Source organism: Haliotis rufescens, unplaced genomic scaffold (genome assembly GCF_023055435.1).
Source record: "Haliotis rufescens isolate VD_foot unplaced genomic scaffold, xgHalRufe1.0.p SCAF_3, whole genome shotgun sequence".
In the NCBI taxonomy this organism is placed as follows: Eukaryota; Metazoa; Mollusca; class Gastropoda; order Lepetellida; family Haliotidae; genus Haliotis; species Haliotis rufescens.
In genome coordinates, this window is record NW_025964001.1 from 25,335,106 (window position 1) to 25,353,465 (window position 18,360).

Below are 18,360 nucleotides of genomic sequence, written 5' to 3' on the forward strand. Positions count from 1 at the left end.
AAATCCCCATCTGTAACAGGCTAGGGGCTTCTCAGCATGTGCAATGATATCAGTAAAACTTGTGGAAATCAAGTGAAGTGTGCCACATGTCGCCAGTCTGGGCCCCATGTTCATGGAGCAGACACATGAAATTGTTACTGAGAGTCCCTTTGGCTTGGGATAGATGGACTCACGAAACCACGATTTGTATATGTCTGAGTGTGGCATTATACAGCAAACAAACATACTTGTCCATTGTAAAGCAAAGTTAGTTAGTACTGACGAAGTTTCTCAGCACCCGTTCGTTTGCCGGACTTCGCTGAAAGGGTACGGTGTAAAAAATGTCTGCGCATAATATTCAAATTTCTTTTTTTCCAAAATATTGAACCCGCTAGAGGGGGGTGCGCATTATACATCATTTGTCATGCTCACTAGGTGGCGTTGATTAGGATCAGGGTCCTGTTACACAAAGTGATCACAGCGCTACGACTGTCGTAAGTCTATGTGGAAGCATGGGAGTTACGATCACCATAGCGCTACGGTCACTTTGTGGAACAGGTCCCAGGACACAACTGAATTCAGTCAGTAGGCCTAGTCAACTGAAATTTAACGTCAGTTTACAAATTGACCGAATTTGGACATAGCCTTTATAATGTTTTCTATGACAGAAGCCATATGTGGATATGACAGCTTTATAGCATTGGTACATTTGTGTGTTGGAAATATTCTAAACAATACAATACTTTCACATGTGACGTCTCTTTTTTTTCAGAAAGTGGATATTTTGCAGACTATTTCCGAAAATCTTAGAATAGGTAAGATGGTTTGTTAGAATACAATAATAGTTGATGTACAACATGTTAAGTAAGAAAATAATAATTAAATTTAACAATTTACCATTAATAAAACTTTCTTAAAAAATCTTGATAATCATGAAAAATGTTGACATATCCATTTTGTAATTTTGTCAAAAAATATACTGACGTCCCTGGACGTACTGTTTTCAGTATTCTTTATTTCATCATATTTTTATTTCAGTATATTTATACCACGAGGTGCATCAGATTCTCAAGAAAGAGAGCTGTGATTTCTGTATTGTCCAGAGTGAGAGAATTGAAGGAGAAAAACACATTCTGGTGTATCAGTCTGTAGACTGGGCGACAACTCCACCAAGAGGTGATACCGTTAGAGCTACAGTAAGTATTGGGAGAAGAACATCTAAGGAACTGTGCAGTTGCGTTCCTTGGGTGTGCCAGAAACTTATACAGGAGAGTTTGATTCACCCTGAATATATATGTAGATTTGTCAGTGCCGTAAGTGTGCTTGTGGATTTCACCAAAGTGGAAAACATCAAAGTCTTTCCTTCCCCATCAAGCTGACATGCCACAATATGAATGAAATTTTCAGTCATTTTACAAATTGATTAAATTGGATGTTGACTGTAAAGCATATTCTATGACGGAAGCCATATGATTGTGGGTTCGAATCCCGGTTTGCCCCGATTATGTTTCTAGGTTTGTCAGCACCATACCCATGCTCGTGGGTTTCACCGAAGTGGTAAATGTCTGAGACCTGCATCATTTCGGGCTTTCCTCCCACATTAAGCTGACACGCCGTGATATAACTGGAATACTGTTGAAAGCGGCGTTAAACCCAACTCACTCGCTCACTCATTTGGATATGCCAGCATTTTTTACATCAGTGCACTTTGTGGAACACTTCCTGAACAATACAAGGGTCCGGATCCATGTTTAGACTTGTTTTCATGCTATTGACTTTCGTTGCTAATGCTACTGCCCTCATGGTCTAGTTGATGGAGTGTCTGCCCAGAGAGCAGAAGGTCAGTGGCTCGATACCCTACTACATCTTACCAAAAGACGTTAAAAGATGATACTTCTTGTTACCCTGTCTAAAGGGGCTAAACAAGGACTGGTTGGCTTGGAGTCAGTATACTGTGTATGAGTGGGGTATTCATGTTAAACTGCAGCATGGTATATTTTATCTCAGTGGGCTAGCACTATAAAGTTGTCATTACACACACATAAACCCCATTTCACCTCGCCTCACCTATTGCTAATGTTTCAAATATTCTAGAAACAATGCAGTGAGCTACACGGCCTCGTAACTCGGTGTATGTGCTGACTACTGACTGGCATGTGTTTCAGCTCCTGCCCAGTGGGTGGATCATCGAGCCAGTCCAGAAGGACAAGAAGATCCACTCCATGGTCACCTACTTGATGCAGGTCAGGCTACATTGTTCCTACATGTCCAGGGTGGTCATGTCACCGAAGGCACAGCAATTCTGAAAGAGAGTTAAAGTTGTTAACTGTCCCATTCAACAAAATTACATAATACCAGGGGTAGAAACTAACATTTTTAATTCACTAGCCCTTACAATGATAACATATAGCAAAACCCCTAAAAATGCCAAATTTCTACTAGTCCTTATATACCTTAATTATTGGGCAGTTTGGCACGGACTATAGGACAAGTAAGTAAGGATAAGAATTTACCGGTATCAGGCAAGAACCTACACCGAAATGTTGTTCATCCATAAATTCTTATCCTTAATTAGTATTCCAACTTCTGAATGCCTATCAAAGAAGTTACAGGACTAGTGCCAGTTTCTAACGCTGAATACTCAGAAGAAGTTTTTGAGAAAAAATATGAGATGGGAAGCATTCTATTTTTGTATGTTTTATTTGTGTTCATAAACTGTTCCAAGAATATCTGGGAATTAACTGTTGACTGATGTGATTCACATAAAGCATGAATATTTTGTGGGACTATGTTTATGGTGTATTTCATTACCTATGTAACAAAACATGTAGGTCCGGGGTTTGATCCCCGGCCGCGTCATACCAAAAGACGTTAAGGCATTAAGGGGTTAAAACAAGGACTGGTCAGCTCGGAGTCAGTATACCGTGTCTGAGTAGGGTATTCATGTTAAACTGCGGCATTGTATTTCATTGAGCTAGCACTTTAAATCGGCATCAGTCCAGTCTAGTACAGGCAGCCACACATACACACACACATTTTGTAAGAGACGATAAACCCCATTTCACCTCACCTCTAACAATTAAATGATAATAAGCAGAGTGTTTGGTAGTGAGGTGGTTGGGGATGGAAGTCAAATAATTATTTGTGTCATGATTTATAGCAACTTGTCCTGCTCTCTGCTGTGACTTTTTGTTTAGCATAATGTTAAAACTTGACACCATGATCTGTCTATTTGTACACTGCTACTTGAATTTGTTTCTGGCAAAGGCAAAATATAATGTAAGGCAACTGATAATTCAGTATGTAACATATCCTCATTATAACATATCCTCATTATAACATATCCTCACTATAACATATCTAATTATAACAACTGAGCATCCCATGTTTCCTTTCCAGATTGATTGCGGAGCACCTAAACCAACATCAGAGAAGATGCCGTTTGAGGATATGGTGACGAAGCAGCCTCTCAGCATAACATTCCTCCAGCAGTACCTGCAGCCTGCCGTGATGTTGGCGCGGAGGCAGTCACTGCCGTCGCTCACAAACTCATGATTTAATACTCTTTCGCAGCCTACCATGATGTTGGCACAGAAGTAGTTGCTGCCATCACTAACTTATTTAATTCATTAACCTCCAACGCTTCTACAGTGAACGGTAACGTTGACAGGGTGGCCATAACATCTGTTGCTTAACATTACTGGAGTTATGATCCTTCAACACTTTTACATTGAGACCATCACGGCCATCTGTAGTTCCTCCCTGGTCCATCCATAGATCTTCAGTCTGTGTCATGGTCATCACTGTTTCCCTTGTGATCCTCAGACTCCTTTTCTGAGTCAGTGATGTTGAGATTGTGGTCGTCACTGACGTCGCACTCCATGTGATTCTCCTCCTCGGTTGTCCTCTGTGATATCCAGCCCACCTCACTTCCCCGGTTGCTGCTACTGTGGGGTAAGGACCATTCATGTGAAGAGATGATGAAGATGCAGGTCAGCCTGTAACCTTGTCTTCTCCTGTGCCAGGTCATCTAGCAGGCTGGTCTAAACGACTCCACGATTTACACTACTTTAACAACAGTTATATAATTGCTTTGGGCCATCAGGCGTCACGATGACAATGTTCACAAATCAGCAAATTTCTGAATATTCTAAGAACAAATGATCAGGCTCTATTGATGCAAATTGCTTGGCTGATTTTGTGAAAAGTTGTTCGCATCAGTGACGACTTGACCACGAGTTTATTATCATGATTATGCATGTATATGATAAACCAGCTTCAGTAGTGGGACTCCTGACAGCATTATTCTATTGTGTGAGTCCTGGATATGTAACATATCCAGCTTGTCATCTTGACATATCTGATACAAGCATCTAGCATATCCTCGTATCTCTGCACCTGTTTGTCACTGATTTGGGGCAGCAGAAACTGTATTCTGATATAAGGTAATGTTTTAACTGAAATAGGTAGCTTTAAAAACAATAGTTATTGGTTCTATGTCATGCTGGAGTTCTGCCTTGATATATTTTGCAAAGTAATATTTAGATATTAGTTCCCTTTTAAAGCGATATGTATGGGGCTCGTGGGATATCAGTTCCTATTTATAGACATATGTATGGTGCTCGTGAGATATCAGTTCCTTTGGAAAGATATGTAAAGCTCTCAAGAGATATCAGTTCCCTTGCAAAGGGATAAGTAAGATGATTTTGAGATATCAGGTATCTTGCAAAGAGATATGTCAGGTGCTCATGATATATCAGTGTCCTTTGTAAGCAGAAAGTAAGGTGTTTATGATATATCAGCGTCCTTTGTAAGCGACAAGTAAGGTGTTCATGAGATACTAGTTCCAATGAGATGTGTAAGGTTTTATTATATCCATTTCCTATGAACAGAAAATGTGTGAGTACCGGTATGCTATGCAATAAGAAAGATCCGAGTCCAGGAATCCATTCATTGTCTTTTACATAACTGTCATTCCCCTTGTGTCACTCAGGCAGTAGTGGACTGTTTTCTAAAACTCACAGCAGCAGTGCAGGGTGTGTGACTCGTCTTCCATATTGTATCCAGTTGTGTACAGATGACATCCAGTTGATGGCCAGCACCATGGTCCATGTATGTGCCATAGTCAACATGTGCTACATGCCAGGTAGAAATGTAGTCAGCTTAATCTTTAATTGTTTTTATATGTATTCAGTATATGTAGAACCCCCGGTCTTTCTGTGTAAATATGTTGATGGACCCACATCTGCTGCATCTTCCATGAAGGACAGGCCCCACTGTCAACTTGCTCAGGGTACTTCAGTGTGTATTCCTTGTTTAGATCCACTGACAGCTGATGCAGTGGTCCTCCCGTTCTGTATCTTTACACATAACAGACAAATCATGATCACACAGTTGGTCTTCAACAAAATGCCATGGAGAAAATGTTGATATTTGTTCCAAAAGGTTGTCGTTCGAAGCAGAATGATGTAATTGCACAGGTGGTCATATTCAAGTCAAGTGATGTTCTGATATAGATTGATGTCTGTTGTCTGGGTGCTTGAGTAACAATGTGCGAAACAGACAACTGACAAGAGTTAATGTCAAACTTACCCATCCCTGATACTAATTCCATGACAACATATCCATGCTGTACGATATAAATCTTATAAATATCAGCTAAGAAATCAGGGAAATATTGTCAGCTTTTTTTTGGAATAATTTTGATATTCACAAATCTCGTAGTTTTGTGAGAGATTTAATTAGTATTTATGTCACTTCTTGAGAGATTTTGGATATCACTTAATCACTATGTGTTACGTCCAGTTTGTCAGCGTCTGATATTTGATTATGTTGTGGAATGTTAATCACGATGAATGCTTTGGACCTTTACCTTGTTGTATATTGTGGTAAAAAAAACAATTATTTTGGAAATGTTGGAAATATTTTGAAATTTTTATGAGACTTAACTGTATTGCATTTTTAGACACTTTTCACTTGTTATGAACATCCCAAAGGATTAGTGCCTTTAGGCTGTCTTTTTTCTTGGAGCCACTACATTGTACATTGAGCAGAAGAAAAAACTTGTTTTCATTTCGGAGAATGTTGTATTTATACGTATCTGATTGTATCGAGCAATATTCCCCCTGTGTTATTTTCTTACTGTTATTATTATTGTTTTTATTATTGTTACACATAAGTGCCTCCCTATGATGTCCACAGATAATGTAAGATGAAAGAGCCATACACAGGGTACTGTTTAACTTCATCCCATTGAGACATGACATCAGCTTGAATCCACAAAAAACACTGTCACATGGCTGGAATATTGCTGGGTGCGGCGTTAAACAACATGAAACTGAAACTGAATGCACAAAGCAAGGCACTAACATCTCCCAATCTCATCAAAATCAGATCTATAACTCTGATGGCAGCCTTCTGACTTGAAGACAGTCCCTCCACAGGAGGGGTGGTGGGGTAGCCTATTGGTCAAAGCGTTCGCTCGTTACGCCGATTTCTCGGGTTCGATTCCCCACATGGGTATAATGTTTGAAACTCATTTCTGGTGTGACCCGCCGTGATATTGCTGGAATTATGCTAAAAGCACCGTGAAACCATGCCCTCTCAATCTCTACCGGAAGTCATGCTCAGGGAAGGTTCTACACCAATCAGCGTTGAGGCTTCTAAATTATTAGTTCGAGTGACAGAAGCATTCAGAGTGGCATATATCTAATCTCTGTATCTTCAAAATGAATGGATGGAAAATGATAAAGGCTGTGCTGTTATGTGGTGACATATTGTTACTATGTTATCTACATCGAGAAAGGATGTACTATCAAGGGGATATTCATGTCCTGTGTGGTGTTTTTATGAATTAAGATGTTAAAGAAATGAAGATGAATAATTTTAGAATGCTGACATCCCATTGGCTCAAGAACCTGCCCATTCTTTCATTTAGAATTGCTGGTCAAAGTTTGTACAGAGTTGACCTGGTTCCTGTGGCGTGTTTTTCAGATCATGACACAGAGAGGCATCGTATCAGAGTACAAGATCTGATTTTAATGACATTGAAACACAACACACCTCATGGTCAATAATGCGAGCATCACTCCACACAGGTTACGGCTCACTAAATGAGTCACTCTGTGAACTTATCAGATGGTCGTCACTAAACGTTTTAGTTTCTTTAAGGCAACCTGATGTATTGTTGTTGAAGTTTGAAATAACTTCACTATAATAGTTTGTTATCTGATGTTTTTAGATGTTTTGTACTTCTGTCCTTGGTTCTCAGGGGACATATATCACAACACAGTTCCAATTAACAACATTGGAGAATGTTATAATAATGGACATCGCAGGCCTCGATTTTATTAGGTATACCGTATTCGACGTAATAAGCGCCCACGGCGATATTTGCTAATATATTGGCTAGTGAACAATCTCAGTTAGCATCCCTTCCAATTGATTAATGTACACAAGACTTATTTACTTGTGTATAATACGCACTCGTATGTCATATGCACCCTTAATTATGGGCAATTAAATCCTGGAAAAATATATCTGTCGTATATAACATTTCAGGCTGTCAGCATAAACCACGAAATTTACGATCTTTCAACTCTAAATAATATCCTAATAAGAGCTCCCTATTTCTAATTTTGAGAGCGCCCTGGGCGCTTATTACGTCGAATACGGTACTTGGTATACAGAGTTTGTTTGTCAAACTGTAACTGGTGATTTAGAGGGATATCTTTTGTCATTTGAGTGACAAAACATTTCTTTAGAAAGAAGATTACCCGGTATATCCAAATTATTATTTTGTATTCCACATTTGTGAAATATTGGTCGGTGGTTAGTAAAGCAAATTAGTAATGAAAACCTGGTTAACTTTCAAAGTGTTAGCGTGAAATTCAAACAGACAGTGATAATGCCCACCAGTGAGGTAATGAGGAGACTGACTGATGGTGAAACTGTTGCTCCTTGTCCAGGAGGATTTGTACGATCAGGTCTATTCATGATTTGTCGCTGATATTGCTTCTAGTCACTCCTATGCTTGTTGAAAGCTGTTGCCAGCTTTGATGTTGTACAAATAAACCTGTCCGCTCTTGCTGTGAACACTAGAACATAGACTTAATCATAGTCTGATAGCACTAGTGTAACCTGGCTTTGAACATGGTTGTAGTCCTATTTATCATATTCTTAAGGCCAGGTTATATTTCTTTTTGTTTTACCTATTTTAGGACCAACAATTCAGGTCACTATGTCGAAAAAAATTGTATCCAATTTAAAATATATTTTGTTTGTCTGGCCTAATTATAGTATTTAACAGCAACAGTTAATCAGTTTTAACATTTAATATTTGTTTATTGTTGGTTGAATACAACGTTTTTGGAGTCGGCGGACAAGTTTGAGAAAGTCTGGCCAAGGCGTGCACCTGTTGTTGACATTCATGTGTCCCTTCTGTCCGCCATGCCCTTTCTTCACAACTACGAGGGGCAGTCGGGTAGCCTAGTGGTTTAAGCGTTCGCTCGTCACGCTGAAGACCCGGATTCGATTCCCGACATGGGTACAATGTGTGAAGGCCATTTCTGGTGTCCCCCGCCGGAATATTGCTTGAATATTGCTAAAAGCGGAGTAAAACCATACTCACTCACTCACTCACAACCACGATCTTTTGCCCAAGCATCGTTGACCACATGTGAAAGTTAGGATATAAACCAGTTTAGATTAGACACGTCAGTGTTGTGAGTGATTATCAGAAGCTGGATAACTTATTGAAGTAATACATACCAAGGTACAGGGGTGGGGGCAGGGGTGATCACACCCCGTTTTGAAGCATCCTAACATGATCAATATTTCCCTGGAAGCTTTATGTGTGACATGGTAAATGCAAATATCTTTGTGGATTTGGAATGCACACCATCTATTCCCAAAAATCTATCTGCGCTTGCAATACATCTGTTGCATGTGCGTTCATGTGCATCACCTTTTGACCTACATATACCTGTATATGACATGGGTTGCACAAAGAGATATTAGTGCAAAGATCATCTGTCTATACCTTAACACTGACTTACAACAGTCGTAGTCTTAAGGTTGGTTTGTACGTCGGCACCATGGACACTTGGTCTAAATCAGAATCCTGTTGGATTGAAAAAACTGCTGATGTAGGTTTTGGTTTTGAGATAAATCAGTGAGAGGCCTGTTGAAATGAACATCAGTGCTAGTGTAGTTTTCAGTTTGTAGTATGGACATACAATGTATTAAAAACAACTGTGTCTGTGTACGTCATGCAAAGTGTGTGTGCAAAGTGTGAAGCCCATTTTCTGGTGTGCCCCTCTGTGATATTGCTGGAATATTGCTAACAGCAGCTTAAAACCTCACTCACTCACTCACTTTCTGTGTCTGCATCTCTAACAAACCTAGTTTGACTATTGTATTTGATACTTGTATTTTTGCAGTTAATCTGTAGGCCTGTAAACTAATCTTCATCTCTAAATTTGGTTAAATTTTGATGATTTTGTACATTTGAGAACTGAAACTTCAGGCCTCATTACATGTAGAAGATGCTTTGCCATCAAGCTGGTAGCTTGTGATTTCATTCGCAAACTCCATACCATCAAATATCAAGCTGTGTGCTTTGGTCCATCCATGACAATGCTAGTCTGTTTGAGCAGAATGATCAAATATCGAAAACCACAGCCTTGACTGAATTCATAGCTATTGCATCCTCCATTATGCAGGTGTTATATATCTTCATTATGTTATGATAAATACCCGGGTTAGAATAGGTGTTCAGCAACCCATGCTTGCCGCAAAAGGTCACTGTGCTTGTCGGAAGAGGCGACTAACGGGATCATGTGGTCAAGCTTGCTGGCTTGGTTGATGCATGTCATTGTATCACAATTGTGTAGATCAATGTTCATGATGTCTGTCACTTGAATGTTGATTAACTACATACCACCATCATATAGCTGGATTATTGCTGAGTACGCTGTTAAACAACAAACAAATCTGAAAAAAAAGTTTTCTTTTCTCCCTTATTGCAAACTTAGCACACGATTTCTCGCAATCTTAGGTGCAAGTTCTGGCTCCAAATGAAGCTATGGTAGCGAATGTGCCCAGGGTACTTATCTTAATGGAATGGAGATATTATGCCCTGCATAGTCGAGGATGCACAGAACCTACCTTCTTGTCATGATGTGAAAACTCAAATCTGAAAAAGTATCTAAATTTTCCAAATGTTTTTCTCTGACCTACTTCATGACAGCTTATAGTTGTGTTGTGATTTGTGAGTACTGCTACACTGATGAATTCTATCAATGACCTAATATAGAGTGCTTATGTGTGCAATTCGTTTACTTTGCTCAACATTCCTTTTGCTTGAACTACGAAGGTGATGCATGTTATATGAGATTCTTTACCAGGGTTATGCATGCTGTGATATTCATCCTATATCTGTTATCAAATACAAGAACCTGCATCCATACATGATAAGAATGCCTCTTGCAATATAACAGTCACACCTCACAAGCATTGTACAACATATGCCTAGAAAACTGTACGTTACTCTGTAAGATAAATACAGGAGGACAAACAGCCCCAATTGACCCACTATAAATGTCACAGTTAAAGTTTTGGAAAATTAGCCTGGGCCAAAGATTTGCTCATGTTGAAATAGTCAAATCCTCTTAGAAAAATTCATAATATACATTTTTGTTCATGTTACCCTTACCCCCATTTAGTGCTGTTCTAAAATGTACAAAATGAGTTTTTATTGAAGAACACTTTTGGAAACTGATTACAAAGGTAACCAGTAGGATGAGACAGTAATCTGGCTGTTGCCCTCTAGCTCCTCATAGGCAGCTTGGGTTGTATGTTCCCCAGGGAGTTGAGAGTGACTTTCCAGAACACACTGATCCATTGACTCGGGTAATAATGGTGTAGCACTTTGAGCATACAGGTTCGTGGAATCTATCACATTTCAAATATACTCATTATTATCATCATTGTTATTTAGCAGGTGCCCTGGGTCACTGTACAGATGTTTTGATTGTTCAACAAGACTGGAAGTTGCTTAGGCAATCCAGTTGGCCAGTTCATCCACATTGCTTATTACCATAGGCAATTTATAAGCATGGATGATTTGTTTTGTAATATCTTTCCAAGCCTGAGTATCTATCAGACATGTCCGACTCCTAGGATCAGTGTGTCATACTGCTACGACATGATGCTTTGGGCAATCTCATTAAAATCAGATCATAGTTTTCGCTACCGTTAAACAAAGATCTGAGGACATGCCATTTCGGGTCACGTCAGAACGACCTTTCGCGAACTTCAACCGACCAATGAAATGACTAACAAGAAATCGATATTAGCCGATCAGAAGGCAGCTTTTTCGAGCTTTACGGCACAAGTTTCAAATTGGCGACTACGCTTCAAAACATATTTTGACCTATTCTCAAAAATAAAACTGATAAAAAGAACATTCAGGAATAGCTTATAGATTTCCTAGATTGTATGGATATAAATTATAAAACCCGTAACTGTCGTTCGGAATACCCCCTGTTAAATTTTCCGAGGTTGCATGATTAGAAAACACATTCCGTCTGTCACTTTCATGATCTGGTCAGAGACGCTCTGATTGGTCGGATGAAAGGTCGTTCTGACGTGACCCCTAATGGGATGTCCTCAGATCTGTGTTCAGCAATAGCGAGAACTAAGATCTGATTTTAATGAGATTGTGCTTTGGGTGAACAGGTTATGTCAGTTTGATCAGTAGGATTCCAGAGAAGCAATACCTCTGGATTGGTACCTGGAATTATTGCCACAGTTGACCGTAGTGTCTGGTAATCTTCCCAAAGCATGATTGTCCTCTAAGCTGTATCTGAGTTCAAAACTAGACGAGGCTAGAGACACTCTTGGGCAGCTGTCTTATAGTACTGGGTGGCCATGGCTTGCTGTGAAGGCAATCTCATTAATTCAGATCTTTTACTTCCATATGATGCCTGAGTGAATATTTGTCATCCCTCCACAGGTTGCAGCCAGTGACCTTTCAAATCATCCAATCAGTGTCAAGACTTCTAATCTTGGTACGAGTGAGGAAGCAGCATAATAAGCAGCATATCTGATTTCTGTATCTCAGAAGCGAACTCAAATGGAAGGTTCCAAAACTAGATGTATGTAATAAAGGTAGCGCAATTACTTTGTTATTGCTATGTTTAACATCCAGTTGTTTCTGAGCGCCATGCCATCTACATCCATAACATAATACCATCAAAGGAACAGTTGTGGTCTGTATGGGATTGGCTGAAGAACTCTGCATCCTTCATTTAGATTGGACTGTCAAAAGGGTTCAGCATTGGAGTAAGAGATCTGATTGTATTGAGATTGTTATGAAGGTGTAGTCGCCTGAGATGGCCAGCCTGAAACAAAGTACTGTAGCGTACAAGGTTTTATATTCTACTCAGTCCGAAATACAATTATCAGTTACAGTTCTGTTACATATTGGCAGCCTGGGTTTGAAAACTGGTGTTATTTAGGTCACTGTTATCTTGATACCAGTCGCTTGGTATGCCTGCTCTGGGCCCAAGATATGTGAAGGAAGTACAGTTTATCATTTGTTGGGGATTGCTAAGGGGAGACTATTCTTCACAGTGTGTTAGAACTTCACATTTTTATTCTTTCCTGAGCTTGTAATTAGTGTCTTGTGTGAAACAGAAATGTTGTCTATATATATCCTCGATTATCCAGTGAGTTAAATTTCCATGTTATTGTGATAAATACCTTGGACCGATTCTTCACCATACCTTTATTTTGTGTCCAGTTTAAATGACACGAGGCTAAAAATAGATGTCCAATCAGATTACATGGTTCTTACCTGATTGAAACAAGCACTCGATTGGATTTTTCATGCCATCAAGATTACATCAGGAATGTCTTGTAGCAAAAGGACTTCTCTCCCCAGTCTTTCCCAACAAAACAGCCCTTTATCATTCTCCTGATGTCGATTACGTATTGGAGAAAACACACTCACGAGGTTTTGGTAGACAGAGCATGCCCTGGGGAGAGGGAAAAACCAAGGGGGCGAAGCCCCCGCGGTTTATTCCCGACCCCCAGGGCATGCTCTGTCTACCAAAACCGAGGGAAAGTGTTTTTCCATGCTTATAAACCGAAAAAAGAAACTTAAAACAACATTTATCAACATTTTTATGTTTCGAACATACTTTCCATGAACCTTAGGAAACCCGCGTAAAATATCTGTTGCTGGCGTACAGATCTTGAAAAGGACATTCTAAAAAACAGTGAGGCTTATCAACACCTCTGTAGCCTCGTGGTACACTCACTGGGCTACAGATGTGAAGGTTGCGAGTTCGATCCTCGGGAATATAAAGAAAACATTTGTCATTTGATTTTACATTTCATTACATGTTACAATCTGAACGGAAGTTATATTAATAAAAGACCCAGGACATTACATTACAACGTCCCTGTTTATGAGATTTAACCCGACTGGAAAGTAAAACCTCACAATAGGTTTTAATGCCTATAGAAAGAAGTCTCTTACTTAATAGCGATCCCAATGAATAGGTTTATAACTTAATTGAAGAATTGCTCAAACGAAGCATCACTTTTGAATCTAGATCTTTGCCAAAATTATATTCAGAAGAGGTATTTTGATTGGTTATTGATTTCAAACTCATGAGCAAAAGTCCTTTCGTGCAAGTTTAGTGGAAACAGATGGATGTGGTGCAATGAAACTCCAATTGAAGCTATGGAGGCAAATGGGTCCAGGGTATTATAAAAAGATATCACACACTGGATAATCAGGAATGAGAGTAATCAATGATAAAAATTCATGTAAGTTACCTGGCAAAGAAAGTAACATTTGGACAACTGGAAGGAAACTGGCTGGAACAGCCACTTTGCCTGAGTAGTCTCCCTTTACTTGTAGAGTAGTCTCCCTTTACTTGTGTGACTTTATGCTGTGGATATGGCCAGTGTATTGGATTATTCACTCTGTGCAATATTTGTTTTATATTCTTGCGCCATGTTTTTATGCTTCTTTTATTCTTTTTGTTATATTATGAATTTTATTTACTCATGTCATATATGGGCTCTGTTGTATTTAGTATATTCTGTTTAATTCTATTGAAGATCTCACTAAGTGACCTGCGCCAAAATCATACTGGAATATTTTTTAAGGCAGTAGGGTTTGTATATAATCATGTTTGATATTAACAAATGTAATGTCGTGTTGGCACATATAAGGCTGATATTGAAATCAAAGGTTCTGGGGTAAACATATTTTTAATTAATAAATGAAATACGGATTGGTAAACAAGCAAAATATTTTTTATATATACAACTGTGGGTGTTCCACATACAAAGGGTTTTCGGGTTATAACATCTTTAAACTGTGCTTCCACGGTGTCAAAGTTTATTTGTTTTGGTCATTTAAGTTGAAAAGTGTCAGGTTGTATGTGTGATTATGGTGGTGATTGTAAACCCAGACTTACATAATGTTACGGTACAGACATTACGGTAGATGATAATCTAAGACTGATCCAGGTACATTTAAGACTTATATCAGTGGTTGATGTGGAAAGTATTTTTTTGATATAATTGCGTCAAAATTATGGTACATTCAATTTTGGACACTCAGTGACACTTTATTAAAGGAGGCAAATCAGTTATGACTTTGTCGATTCAAAAGTAGAGTAGTTGTCTCCCTTTGCTTCAAAATGCTGTGATGATGTACAAGGGAGAAATTCAAAGTTCAGTGTTGTATGAAAGACGTACCCTCACCCTTACATGATCGTAAATCCTACTTTATCATTTCTCAGACTGGTGGTGAAACGGCTTGCGATCATGTCAAGTTGACAGCATTTCAACTCAATTTGTTTTAATACCAACCCGGAGATGCCATTAATTTTAAAAAAATGATGTTTTGAACGGTTATTCATTGACTGTAAAACCCACTGATTGATAACTTGCCGACCTGGTAATGTGGTTAATTAAAAGATTTTAATCCAACATTAAACTTTGATCTGCTGCCTTACTGCTTAGTTTTAAGGTTTGTCTGAAACGGGATGCCCAGTCGTCTAAGGCGTCCCATGGGCACGCCAGAAACCTATCATTGTGGGTTCGAATCCCGGTTCACCCCATTTATGTTTCTAGGTTTGTCAGCACCATACCCGTGCTCGTGGGTTTCACCGAAGTGGTAAACATCTGAGACCTGCATCACTTTGGGCTTTCCTCCCACATTAAGTTAACACGCCATGATATAACTTGAATACTGTTATAAGCGGCATTAACCAAACTCACTAACTCACTCAACATGTTGCCTGGGGTCATCATGAGCATTTAGTGACATTAGTTGCAGAATGTCCTGATATTATTTATAAATAAGAAACCAAAGTGAACACATCAACATATAGGTATATCAGATAGTCAAACAGTCATTTACATTGTCAGGCCAGTTGTTTTGTGTGTGCCAAAATGTTATGAAATGTTCCTTTATTGCTGAATCAGGCTAGAAACCTAGTTGTGTATGTTGTTCTACTCGCTTCACACATTAACAAATGGAGTTACCTCCCTTGCAGGTTGCCGTGAATATCCATCGGATGTTAAGGTGGTCGTGGAGTAAGTAGGGGACATACACCAGAGCTAGGAGAATGTAGATGAATGTTTGAGTTGTTGTTTCTGTTGAGGTAATTTCTTCAGTTTGCATGGTTTTAGAAATTCAGATATGGTGAATATAATAGACTAATATAATTAGTTACATTTTTACAGTTATATTTTACTTACTCCACCAAATATATGAATAAATATGATTAAAAAATCACCTGAGTTTGTGTCATTTTGATGGATATAATCTGTTAGTTTGAATGAGTGAGTAGGGTTTTGCTCTACTTCTAACAATAGCTGCCTTCACTATTTGTGTACAATGTGTGAAGCCTGTGATATTGCTGAAATATTGCTTTAAGCGGCGTAAAAATACTATACTCACTTACTCTGAACAATTTATATCAGGAAGAATCAATCTTTCTAAAGCAAGGTGATGCAATGCAAGTTTTGACAGGAACCAATCTATGCAATATCATAATCAGTGTGTGGAAATGAAGATGGGAATGTTTAGTGTTAAACTGAACCATACTTTCAGTGTGTAAAACAATATGTGTGGACAAATAAATCTGGAGTACATGAACATATACTACTCAAAGTTTGCTAAGGATCATATTTTGATGACATAAAAAGAAATAATCAACAAATAAAGATTGAAATATCCCTGTATACATGGGATATCCCCTTGAAATACATGTAGCGCGGGAAGTCCCTACAGTGACTGGTCAAAATCGTTCCATACGCCAAAAACTATCCTGCATACAATTTGTTCCAAAGTGCTACACTTATGGTTCTTATAATTAACTGAATCACCGGTAGATTGGGAGGAAACGTGCACAGCTGATTGCTGTTTCCGGCTTAGTTTACGAGAAAATACACTCGGTAATCTTAATCTCTGCATATAGAATAATGCCTTTGAGAGCAGGAAATACATTTCAAATGGTAAATCCTCATGTTTAGTGATGTTTTATATCAAATTTCATACTTTTATTGACCAAGTTTGTTATACCTATTTATTCATCTGAAGGGATACGATGTGGTTTTTTTGTTTGAAAGCGCATATTAATACTCAGTAAATCTTTTTTTACACTATGAATCATAAAGAACTTCTATTCTAATCTTTTCTGAAACTCTGAAACGTGCAACGTAGATCATGTTAGGTAGGCAGAGCATGTATACTGTTTTGTTGGTCATCTACCACCAAGACTCGACCTTCGTTAAACTGCTGATCATCTATAACGCTCATCAATTATTAGGACCCCGAAGGTAGCGTTGTAGCGAGGGATCACTGTATAATGATTGGGTAACCCCTCTAAGACCTAAATTCCATGGTGAACAGACGGGGCATGCAGTCAAGGGCACGATGTACAGGAGGTGCTTGAAAACCTTTGTTTGGATGCATTGTGAAAGAATCGTTGCACGTCATCATCAGAGAGCACAACATTTGCTACATTGCTCACCATGCCATGTGCATCACATCACTTGCGCACATTGATTAACAACATGAAAACATTTGAAAAATATGTCAACACCGAGTTGATGGTACACAATTCAGCACAGCAGTTGTGATGTTTTTTTATGAACCACATGTCGATTTCGCTACAGTATTTCGATTGGACTCATAGACTAAAAAGTCCAGCCAAAATATTACTCCATAATTCCAAGATCCTGTCTGAACTTCACAAATCGTCGTGCCTGAGTGTGGCATAGACAAGGAGAAAGAATTTCAATGTAGCCAAACATGACCGCTATGGAGGGAGCTTAATCATGATGTGGGGTGGGGTGAGGTGAGGTGAAATGGGGTTTAACGTCGCGTCCAAGATTATTGCACTTATATAGCGACGTGCATGTACGTGTGTGTGTGGCTGCTTGTACTAGTCCGACTGATGCCGATTTATAGTGCTAGCTCACTGAGATACCATGCCGCAGTTTAACATGAATATCCCACTCAGACACAGTATACTGACTCCGAGCCGACCAGTCCTTGTTTTAGCCCCTTAATGCCGAGCGCCAGACAGGGTAACAACAAGTACCATCTTTTAACGTCTTTTGGTATGATGCGGCTGGGGATCGAACCCCGGACCTTCCGCTCCCCGGGCGGACGCTCTACCATTAGACCATGGAGGCGGTGATGTGGGGTGGGATCAGTCGAGCTGGAAGAACCGATCTTCATGTCCTACAGCGGGGCACGATGACAGGTGGGCACTACAGGGATGACATTCTCGATGCATACGTGAGACCGTATGCTGGTGCACTTCATCCTCATGGACGATAACACACCACCTCATCGTGCCAGGGGTGTTGATGCCTACTTAGAGCAGGAGTCCATGCATGGAGTAGCCAGCCCAGTCACCAGGCCTCAACCCTATCGAACACATGCAGAACTCAGCGATACTCTTACTGAAGAGTGAAACACTCTTGGCAACCATCCAGACACTTATTGAGAGTATGAGATCAAATCACAGGGATCACATACACGCTACTAAGGTTTTTAAAATTATTTTTTGACAATGAATTTGTTATTGTAATTTTTTTCAGTTTTGGTCTCGTATTGACTGTGCATTGTTCACATGTTGTTTGTTGGCATTGTGTGGCACATGACAACAGACTTTTGGTCATTACACATGTCTTTATGCAATATAGTCCTTGGCTATTTCAATGGATGCACACAATTTGACGTATTACCTTTTAGAGTCGTCATCCATAGCAAACTTTGTGTACTTCATGTACATATGGCTCAATATGATTCTTAAAAAAACAACACAAGCAATAGAA

The 18,360-nt window shown here is 39.2% G+C and overlaps 1 protein-coding gene across 4 annotated transcripts in view; it reads left to right on the plus strand.

Annotated features, from left to right (window-relative positions):
• The window catches only part of LOC124144554, a 41,861-nt gene extending 35,008 nt beyond the window's left edge, over positions 1–6,853 (plus strand). For all 4 annotated transcript variants that reach the window (XM_046514024.2, XM_046514039.2, XM_046514049.2 and 1 more), the window contains exons 11-14: positions 752–794; positions 1,018–1,175; positions 2,145–2,222; positions 3,379–6,853. In XM_046514024.2, coding sequence (XP_046369980.2) covers positions 752–794; positions 1,018–1,175; positions 2,145–2,222; positions 3,379–3,534 — 435 coding nt within the window. In that variant the 3' untranslated portion in view covers positions 3,535–6,853. The remainder of the gene's footprint in view (positions 1–751; positions 795–1,017; positions 1,176–2,144; positions 2,223–3,378) is intronic.
• Positions 6,854–18,360: the final 11,507 nt, after the last annotated feature.